The sequence below is a fragment of the Mytilus edulis genome, unplaced genomic scaffold, assembly GCF_963676685.1.
Source record: "Mytilus edulis unplaced genomic scaffold, xbMytEdul2.2 SCAFFOLD_425, whole genome shotgun sequence".
Classification (NCBI taxonomy): domain Eukaryota; kingdom Metazoa; phylum Mollusca; class Bivalvia; order Mytilida; family Mytilidae; genus Mytilus; species Mytilus edulis.
In genome coordinates, this window is record NW_027268842.1 from 1 (window position 1) to 11,644 (window position 11,644).

Consider the following 11,644-nt stretch of genomic DNA (forward strand, 5'->3'; position numbering starts at 1 on the left):
TAACTAATCAGATTTTTTCACAAATGAAAAGAAGCTCGACTTTATGGAGCCTGTAACACAGTAACAGTTGTTCAAAATTAAAGTCCAATAACTCCTCAATTGGACAACCAAACATGTATATAGAAAATAATGTTGTCTCTATATAAAACCAAGTTGTTCTAAAATGATCTGAACATTTTGATAAATCAAACATAAGTTCTTTTCATGACAAGTTTGCAAAACAAAAGTGTGTTTACACATGATAAAAGCTAAAAGCTGTTTATTTTTATTTTTTTTATTTTTTTTTTAAGTTTTTGGTGTTTTTACCTTATTAACTTTGCAGTTGTAGCTTTGACTTATTTTGTTTTTATTTTTTCTCAAAGCTTATTTTGGATAAAACTCAATTTCATCATTTTTGGCTTTCTGTATTCTCAAAATATCACTTAAATAACAAATCAAACATAAGATAGGTGATTCATGTCAATTGTAAATATTTATGCAAACAACTTCCAAATGACATGAAGATTAACAAAAATAGTATCACTCATTATAAAGTATTATGCAAAGCAATGTTTACACTCAGTTCAAAAAGGCTGTTCATGACAATGATATTATCACCCATGGTTTAAAGGAAAGTGTGTCTCGCTTGATATTTTTAATTAACTAAGACAAGGTTAAAAGTACTTAATGTTTATTTCTGGATAATTCAAACCTTGATGCATAGCATAGTGACTTATTTTTCAATTGCATACAGTACTTTATTGAAATTTCTCTTATTAGATTAAATAACTTAAAACAGGTTTGAAGTAGTAAATGTTAATTCTAGACAACTCAAACCTTGATGCATAACATAGTGAATTGTTTTTCAATAACATGTTCCTACTTTAGTGAAATTTTTCATATCCAAGCTACTTACAAATAATGTAGAGAACAAGAAATTTGAATAAATACTTACCATAAATAAATCATACAAGTTATCTCCCATGGCTTCATGTACATGCTCGTCAACTATTGGGAAAGTTCGGCAGAAATACTGAAGTAAAACACAGATTTATTTATTAAAACACGCCCTGAAATATCAACACAACAACAAGTCAGGCTATTTTATTGTACTTCTTTCTTAAGATTAGCATAATACTGCAAGTCACCAAACAAGTCATTTTACATTTTAGGGATGTATTATTATCACATATTATTAATAGTGTTCATCTGTATTAGAAGACAGTATATTATTCATAAGTATTATGAAACAAACAAAAATATAAAAAATATGACATTTTCAAACACTCAATTTTTCAAAACTTTGCAATTTCCCCTTTATGCTCAAATTTAAAGAAGATTTCTCATAGTTACCCATATAGTTTCCAACAAAGACTTTGCAATTTTGACAGTTTTTAAAACAGCAAAACATGAGTTGAAACACTGAAATGTTTCACCTACTGTATTGATCAAAATTGAAGAAAAGGCAAAAAGATTTAAGATTAAGACCATGAAAACTGAATATTGATCACTGAACAATAAAAATGAGGTCAGGGTCAGATTGATAAACTTTGATAATCGTACAGTTCTAATGGGTCTCAATCAGTGTATTTGCCCTCTGCTATGCCTTGAGCCAATACAGCTAACCTAGACCCAAGATCTTGAATATTATACAGGATTAATATGAAACAACCCATTAAATAATTCAATAACGCTATAGTACAAAATTTATTTACAGCAGTGTTTCATATCATATACACATGTACATCAGCACTCATTGTACCTTGGACAATATGTACAAAATGTAGATTTGATATTGAAAGCAATGTCTAGCTAAATAAAATCTATGAACGGTTGGCACTGATTTAAAGTAGTGTCTACTCTAAGACAGTTTTTAACATTAAAACTCAATATTAAATAAAAGACTGCTATTTAAATGTTTTGTACAGGTTGGCTGTCACTGTGCACAACATAGAACCAAAGAACTTTTTTTGTCAGAAAACACTGTCAAACATCCAAACATTCGATCCACACTGATCTGTGTCCACACTTGTAACACTATAGTAATATTCCTGATTGAAAGTAACCATTAATTACTTCGTACTATATCCAGGTTATACAATTGTGCAATAAGGCGTATGACTGACACAACTGAACATGTTGTTTACATCAATTATAAATTTGTCAATATAATGAAATAGTTACTGCATCGATTTTGTTGAACATTTTAATTTAAAGTATATGAAATTGTCTACTCTCGCATGTATAGTAGGATCATGTTAATGAAAAGTATGGAATTTTAGCTAGGATTTAATTATACTTGCATTTTGCACTACAGATAAAAATAATAAAAGACTAAAAAGTCACCCTTATCTTAGTTTCACCCTTTTGACAAACACAAACATAAAAAAAATTGTATATATATATATATATTGTTTGCAACAATAATACAAAATCTCTAACAGATGTAAAGGCAATGAGCAAGACAGTAGAACTTCAGGTTTTTTCTGCTTGGACTTTGTGTTTTATGTAGGATATATTAGATGCTTATTCACTGTCATCTAAGTAACAGAATATTAACCTTGTGTGTTCAGTTCTATTATAAGACAAATTACCTCTAGTGAAATACTGGCCTGCCTTTGACTGTCAGCATAGTCCATATTACCCATGGTATATAAAAGGTTGTGTGTTACTCTCAACTAAAATGAATAAAATATATCCCATTTAACTCATAGCACATAAAAGGTTGTGTGCTACTCTCAACTTAACTTAAAAAAACAACTTTGTCTGAAGTTTACGAATAGAATGTGACAAATAGTTTTTCCAGCAAAAGTACTCTTTATATAGGGATACTGATTGTTTTGAACTTGTGAATTTAGTGCCAGTTTAACCGCAGAGTGCATTGTGGTTTGTTATAAGATGTTGAAAAGATCTAATGAATCATGCTAATGGAGTGTGTTTCCTTTTCTGTTGAAGTTTTGGAACTTCACTGTTGCCTTCTTTATACATGTAAAACCAAATAACTGGAATTTTTCAAGTCCAGACTTGAAGTTCTATCTTTACATGCAGATTTTCAGCTAAAATAGAAGTTCATTGTGAAGCTTTGAAGATGGAATGTTTTGTTAAGAACAAAAAGAAATGTACAAGTTTTTTTTTCTTTCAATAAATTTACCTGTATTAGCTTTTCTGCAATTTCATTTGACTCTCTAGCAAGAATTCTGAAATAAAAATTTAATAGGTAAGTTAAAATGGATGTAGTTTATGCATATATTTTTTTTAAAATATGTTGATTGTCAATGAGATAGTTAACCAATTTAAGAGCACTCATAGTAACTGAAAATTAGATATTGTTTTAATCAATAATATAATAAATAATGATTTCAAATATATAACTTTAAAAGTTTTAAAGATGTACATTCATTTTTGATTTTCAAACAAATAAAATAAAGATAAATTAAGAGTTAATTCTTAGAGAAATATATAAAATGCATGATCTCATAGAAAAGGGATATTCTGCTCATTTGACACATGTAAACTGCTATTTTGTCACCCAATTGCCTCCCCTTCTGAAAAAGGTCTTTTATTGATAATGATACCATGCATCCATTAATAAACTATAAGAAATAATATGATACATGTTTTTATACTTTAAAAGCTATCCTCTATAAATTTCAACCATAAAATCTTACTATATAATACTTGACAGGAATAAAGAATAAGATTATTGAATAAAATGATTACCCTATCGTTTTAGCTGCAGCGGCTTGTTGTACAAACACAGGCAGTGGTGCATTTATTCTGGGAACATCAGGATCTGAAATTATATTCATTTTGACACATTTTGATAATCTGAAGAGGTTACATTTGTATTGGGAATAAATAATTCAGATAAGTTAATTAGCTACAAATTTATGTTCTGTCAATGTGATGAAAAATACAACATGTAAAAATAGAGGCTCTTGAATACATGAAGTATAACTTGACTTAAGGATTTTCTATGTGGTGAAATATACAATATAAAGTAATCATCCGAAAAGTGTTTTGTTTCTAATTTTTACAAAATTTTGTTATATATGGGACATAACTAAAAGTCTCTATATAAATGGTACAAGTAACAAAACTTTGGATAAGAAAATGAATAAATGCTTAATTGAACGTGAAATTAGTTAAAATTATATATATTCATTTCATAATTATAAGATCAAAGCTCATAGGAATTTTGCATCTGGAATTTATCCATATTACCAATTTTAGACTATGCATGGACATAACTCTGGATAGTTAATTGTTAAAAAGTTAAGAAGTCATACGTCACAGCAAATGAAACCTGGAAACTCATTGCTTTGGATTAAGAGGAAATTCTTTTCTGTAATTATCAATAAAGCATAAAATGGGGTCTTTCTTTTTCTCCAACTATTTCTTGTTTAAAAGGAATTAATTATTTGAATATGCTAAATAAGAATCTCAAAACATGGCATCATGATAAAAATACAAACCATCTAAGATTTCTGGTTTTCTTATTAAGTCTTCTTTTGCTGGTCTTAGCAGTAATACAAGTCCTTTCAACAGGGAATCAGAAACTTCATAATCCATCAATTCCTTTATCAATTCAATGGCTGTTAAAAGAAAATGGAAAAATAATATGACATCATTTATTTCAACCATTTAAAATAATTTGATGGTGACTGTTTTCTTAAAACATAATAAATTTTCTGATAAAACTTAGTCCAAATAATGCCCTCAAACTCTGTTTATTCCCTGAAAAATCAACATATTCTAAATCAAACCAAAAACCTGAAACACATATTTCCTTTTTGGTTAACTCATTGTAAAGTTTTAAATACATAGAATAAAACAAAATGATAAAAAAATAATGGTCGGTGTAAAGTTTGATTTTGAATATTTAAAAGAATAAAAAATATTATATTCTAATATGATGCCCTTGCGTTGAAAGTTATAATGAGCACAGTGGCGGATCCAGAACTTTTCCTATGGGGGGGCCCGCTGACTGACCTAAGAGGGGGCCCGCTCCAGTCATGCTTCAATGATTCCTTATATAATCAACCAAATTTTTCCCACAAAAGGGGGGCCCCGGGCTGGATCCCCCTATGGAGCACCTTTAGAAAAGTAAAGTATTATTGACTGTGTGATATGTGGAAACAAATGAGAGGTAATTAAGATGAAAAATAGTCAATTTATCATTTGAGGCATTCAACTAGATCATATATACCGGTAGTATTAATATTTCATAACTTATTACAATCAGTTGAAAATAAATAAGTTCCAAAACTAATAGCTAACTTCACCTATAACCTGGTTCTTAGCAAATGATTAAATAAAAATATGCAAGAAAGTATAAATATTTCAATCACAAACATGTGTCAGGAAAATAATTACAAACAATTTTTTGTATTATTTGTATCATTTTGCATTCATTTGCCCTGAAAGACCTGGAGTACTTGTCCAATTTTAGTTTGTATTAATTGCTCTTCTTTGTGTCTACCACCCATATATATTATCAACATGAGGTGGTAGATAAAATTTCACTTTGTAAATATCAAGGTTGCAAAGATTACCTTCATACTGTACCTCTAGGTGTAAAGTTTTCAATAAATTAAGTAATGGCTCAACTATACTGGGATTTGCTGACTTCACAATAGGCTAAAACAGAAATAAGTTTCAAAGTATGTAATTGAATATCTTCAGCTATTATCATACAAAATTCAAACATGACATACTTATCTTTGAAATGTGAGTTATTTTAGAAAAGAAAGCAACAAATATCATGACTATGAATAAATTAATTAATTAGTTCATTTATGTTGAATAGAAAATGAACCTACATATATATCAAATTATCTGTCTCTTCGATTTACTGAATTTAAATTGCATGACATAGACTAAGAATTCTAAATACCTGACTCAATACATTTCTATATATGAAGTTAAGGAGCTGTGGTATCATGACAAAGGATACAACTAGACCAAAGCAGAAAGATGGGAAAATCTGCTGCCCTGTCTACATACAACCTTTAATAATTAGGAAAATGCTTTAAAATTATTTTTTTCACAAATGGCCATGGTAAATCTGGTAATCAACGAGATGCTTAGTTGTTATTTACTGTGTATGAAATTATTTTTATCATCAATTATTCTAATTGTATTACCTGTACAACTCTTAGAGATTGTGCTGCCATCTGTTGTGCTTTGGGAGAAGTACATGGAAGAAGTGCTATCAGTCCCTTGTAAACTTGTACTTCAAATTTAAAGTTGCCTTGTGCTAACATGAGAAGCAGGTTTCTACAAGCATCCTGTGTTTCCTCAGACTTGGCTTTAGCTAAACATTCAGCTACTGCTCTTATTCCTACAATCAAATATAATGTAGTCACAAAACTAGTTCTTCACCAACTTTATCATATTCTTCTAATCTCAAGTCTGGTTCCTTATTATTTTCATTGTGTCAGTGTCTTATGTTTTTTTTTATTTATAAATTTAGTTTCGATTTCAGATATTCAATGGGTCTATAGCATTTAATAGAAAACCTTGTTTTTCCCCTCTGAAAGATTTTACACTATTAAATTTTGGGGCCCTTTATAGCTTGCTGTTCGGTGTGAGCCCATTTTAGGCTCCATATTGAAGAACTATAGTGGTTTTCTTTTACAAATTGTGACTTGGATGGAGAGTTGTCTCATTGGCACTCATAACACATCTTCTTATATCTATGTTGGGTTAAATTTATTTGAATTTGATTTGTAAATGATGTAGACACTTGTTAGACTTATGCTGTCAGACCTAAATGCATACATGTACATGTTATTTTTTTGCCTTTCTTTTGTTATTGGTTGTAGATTCAGAAAAATGTGTGAATGTTATTGGTGTACAAAATGTAGTACATGTATGATAGTATGATACATTTGTATTTAATGTATTTAATCCTCATTATGACACAATTTTCTCTTTGTTTCATCTTAGAACAGTTAATTATTTCTTAGTGCAATCTAAAAACAAGAGCGCACACGCTGAAATGTCTTGCCTTCTATACTAATCATTGATATTATGTTGATAGTCTTAAGTATAAAGCTTTATTACAACTGTCTCATAAACTTAACATTAACCAAGATAACTAAACAAAGACCAATGAACCATGAAAATGAGGTCAAGGTCAGATAAACCATGCCAGGCAGACATGTACAGCTAACAATGCTTCTATACAACATATATAGTTGACCTATTACTTATAGTTAAAGAAAAATAGACCAAAACACAAAAAATTAACACTGTGCAATGAACCGTGAAAATGAGGTCATGGTCAAAAGAAACCTGCGCTACTGACATAAAGATCATAAAATATTTCCATACACCAAATATAGTTGACCTATGGCATATAGTATTAGATAAATAGACCAAAACTTAAAAACTTAACTTTGACCACTGAACCATGAAAATGAGGTCAAGGTCACATGACATCTGCCCGCTAGACAAGTACACCTTACAATCATTCCATACAACAAATATAGTAGACCTATTGCATATAGTATGAAAAAAACAGACCAAAACACAAAAATTTAACTATAACCACTGAACCATGAAAATGAGGTCAAGGTCACATGACATCTGCCCGCTAGACATGTACACTTTACAATCATTCCATACAACAAATACAGTAGACCTATTGCATATAGTATGAAAAAAACAGACCAAAACACAAAAATTTAACTATAACCACTGAACCATGAAAATGAGGTCAAGGTCAGATGACACCCTGCCAGTTGGACATGTACACCTTACAGTCCTTCCATACACCGAATATACAAGCCCTATTGCTTATAGTATCTGAGATATGGACTTGACCACCAAAACTTAACCTTGTTCACTGATCCATGAAATGAGGTCGAGGTCAAGTGAAAACTGTCTGACAGACATGAGGACCTTGCAAGGTACGCACATATCAAATATAGTTATCCTATTACTTATAATAAGAGAGAATTCATCATTACAAAAAATCTGAACTTTTTTTTCAAGTGGTCACTGAACCATGAAAATGAGGTCAAGGACATTGGACATGTGACTGACGGAAACTTCGTAACATGAAGCATCTATATACAAAGTATGAAGCATCCAGGTCTTCCACCTTCTAAAATAAAAAGCTTTTAAGAAGTTAGCTAACCATGCCGCCGTAGCCGCCGCCGTAGCCGCCGCCGGATCACTATCCCTATGTCGAGCTTTCTGCAACAAAAGTTGCAGGCTCGACAAAAATTATAGATCTACATTGTATACTAGCAAATGGCACTCGTCTAAACAAGAACAATGGACAACAACAGTTAAGCACAGTAGTACTGTAGTAGTATTTATGCTTAAAACTCTAGATATAAAAATAAGACTATGTGGTATGATTGCCAATGAGACAAATCACCACCAGAGACTAAATGACCTAAAAGGTTAGCAACTATACATGTTGCGTTACCATATCGCCCTCAACAGTGAGCAAAACCCATATACTGCATAGCATATAATATAAAAGGTCTCAAAATTATCATTTATTTCTAGTGGGTTAAGCTTAAAGTGATATCTAAAACTAGGGATAGAAAAATGTCTAGGTCTTTATTTATGTACAAATCAGAAATAATTTTATTCTATTTTTTGTTTGTTTACAAATAATAGCTTTTAAGCAATTATTTTATGTTATCTTTATATTTTAATTCTTCAAACAAATTCTTTTACCATAGCTTTCACAGATAAGTTCCTTATACTTTCTTCCAGCATTAGCTACACACTGTAAACATTTAAGAGACTCCAACTTGTCGTCTTCTTTTGCTTGCTTCAGTCCTATTATTTCTAGTAATGTTAGAACACCACCAACTTCTATGAATTCTGCCATAAATTTATGTCTGTAAATAAATAAAAAATAGTTTGAGAAGCCTAGGCCTGTTGAGCTTCAAGTTTAACTCATATTTGTTTTCCTGGTTTCGCAAAAGTGTGTATATATACAATCCTATAGAACATAAGACTTTCTTCACACATTTTAATTTGTGCATGTGGTTCACCTGCATCCACAGAATCCATGAAAAAATGGTTTCCAACAAATAATAATAAATCTACAGTATGATTAATTTATATAATTAAAGCACATGTAAACATCTTTTAACAAATGAATAAATTTATACTGACCCACTTGATGCAGATAAGAATATTGAAATAGCTCGGAGCTGCTCATTTAAACTGGTTCCAATCATGTATCTGTCTGAATTAAGGATTTATAACAACTTAAATGTAAGTACCGTAATGCCAAAACACACAATTAACAGTGCCTTGTATGATTCATAACTTGACCAGTTTTCAATCTTTCGTGAACCTCCTATAGAGGCATAAGGATAAATTTATAATATTGGTACTTTACACTAAAGAAGCTGTAATTAATAGTCTTATAGTCAAGGTTGTCCCTGTTGTTAGTTTGGACTTCCTTAAACATATTCTGAAAATATAGAATGTTGAGTCTGAATTCTTTCTGTTGTCAGTAAATATTTTTGAATGATTGAATTGTGTATCTATATACACCTGGTCAAGGTTTTGAGGTACATTTGTATATCTTTAATCTGGGAACTACTTACATTGTATTATTTTTTTTAAAAGTAGGTCTGGCAAGCAGATGATAGGGACTGACAAAATTATCTCACAGCATCTAATGTTCATAAATATTACATAAAAATCTAAAAACTAAGCCACATGTTATTGAAGAATTCGCTTACAAATTTTGAGTCATGTCATGCATGTCAGAGGAGGAAGATTATGAAAAAGATAACATTTTTTTTATAAAACCAAGAAACAACGACATATAATAATTTGTATTATATATAAATGTCTCTTCAATGATATAATTAATTTGCAACAAAAAATCATTCAAATTATTGCAGGAAATGATGTCTTGTTAATAAATGATTTGAGATACATTTTGTAACTTTTAGTTTTTTGTTTAATGTAACTTGAATATATGACTAAAAATTATAACACAATAATAAATATTTAAGATATATTAATTCATTAACAGTAAAAATGTACAAATTCCTGCCATCAGATTTCTTTGGTCTTAATTTTTTTTTTTTATGAAGGTATAAACAAGTATGAAATAGTTATTTTTCAGACTGAAAACATTTTCTTAAATGGCTTCAGAATGCCTCAGAATGCAGGATTTTGCATCTAAATTTCGGCACGTTCACTCGTGGGCCATTGGTCCACTCGAGGGGCTACCTGATACAAGACAGGGCTAGTTGAATATAATTTCGGGCTAGTGCCTACAAAAGTTAATTAATTAACATGTGATGATTTTTTATCGATGTAATTCATAAATAAATCCCACCTAAAGTTTGATAAACAAAATTAGAAATTCAGTTTATACATATATATTAACAAATTATTTATATTATAATTATTTATATTGTATCAAATATTATCAGATGCCGATTTGACCAGGTGCCAATTTACTAGTCCTATAACATATGACCTCGGGGGCATTATTTACTATTTCTATTTACTGTTCTGATATTTTTTTTTTACTATCAATGTGCCACCTCACATTAGAAAAAAACCCAAAAAATTAAAATATCAGCATGAAAACGTTAAATAATGAATAAATAATGCAAAGGCATATATTGTAGGACTACCCATTTAGAATCCGGGTCCCGTTCGCACCCATTCACGTTCGCACCATACACTTTGCGCCCAATTTTTATTGGTTTTGTGTTTGATAACTTTACAACCAAGTTTTGGCAAGTGTATTCCTATTAGTATATTTGTTGTCATTGTCTCAAAGTAAAGTGAGACAACCTGTTTTTTGTGTTGAATAAATCTTAATCATGTTTTGTATAGTGTATTGTTAAAATATTTTTAATCATTGTTTCTAAATAAAGTGAGATTCTGACGACCGGGATTTTTGGGTGGAATAAATCTTAAATATTAATCAATTTTGGTTAGTGTATTGCTATAATTTTTTATTTAATTGTTTCAGATCAAAGGGGCCAATCTGTTAAAAAACAATATCTTTTGTGTTTATCATTTAAAATTTTCAATGTTTTACTCGTACGAAGCTAAATACATGCAGTATTATTAACATCAAGGCAATTTAAAACAACAATCATGATTTTCTAATTATTCAACTGGAACTTGATTTTAAATTGGGTGCGAACGGACCTTGGGTGCGAACATGTAGGGTGCGAAAGTGTATTGGGCGCGAAACGGACCTGATACCATCCATTTACCACCACATCGGACAGCATCATACATGTATATATCAATAATTTTTTGTATATTCAGTATTCGTGAATGGGCACTAATAAAAAAGGATACGTCAATCTAAGCCAAGCAGTAAGTCTTGTTAAAATAAACTAGCAGCCTGTGCAAATTCTTGTTCCAATTCAGGTCCTGTTTTATTTTGATTCTGTCTAACAAAGTCAATCAAAATCTTTGCTCTGACAACTTTACTTCCTTTATCCCATTCCTGTAGAAGATTTGTGACCTTTGAAATGGCCGACGACTGTTGCTTCGATGACCCCATTATTAAAATGTGTCTATATTGTTTGCATTAAGAACACTAAATGATGTCAAACACACCAAATTTTAGACTATAGACTCATTCAAAAATAAGTTGTTTACATGTTGCTACATCGCCATTTTTCATAAGTACTCGTTTATA

General features: G+C 30.4%; 1 protein-coding gene across 1 annotated transcript; it reads right to left on the reverse strand.

The window, feature by feature from the left end:
- Nucleotides 1-934: 934 nt before the first annotated feature.
- On the reverse strand, nucleotides 935-11,635 carry LOC139508754 (armadillo-like helical domain containing protein 1; the record flags this gene model as incomplete). The annotated part of the gene is given in 11 exon segments (XM_071296015.1): nucleotides 935-1,012; nucleotides 2,574-2,657; nucleotides 3,131-3,176; nucleotides 3,700-3,772; nucleotides 4,455-4,574; nucleotides 5,535-5,619; nucleotides 6,126-6,322; nucleotides 8,680-8,846; nucleotides 9,127-9,195; nucleotides 11,299-11,329; nucleotides 11,332-11,635. Coding segments are annotated over 11 exon segments (1,125 nt in total), but the record flags the coding sequence as incomplete, so codon positions are not given.
- Nucleotides 11,636-11,644: the final 9 nt, after the last annotated feature.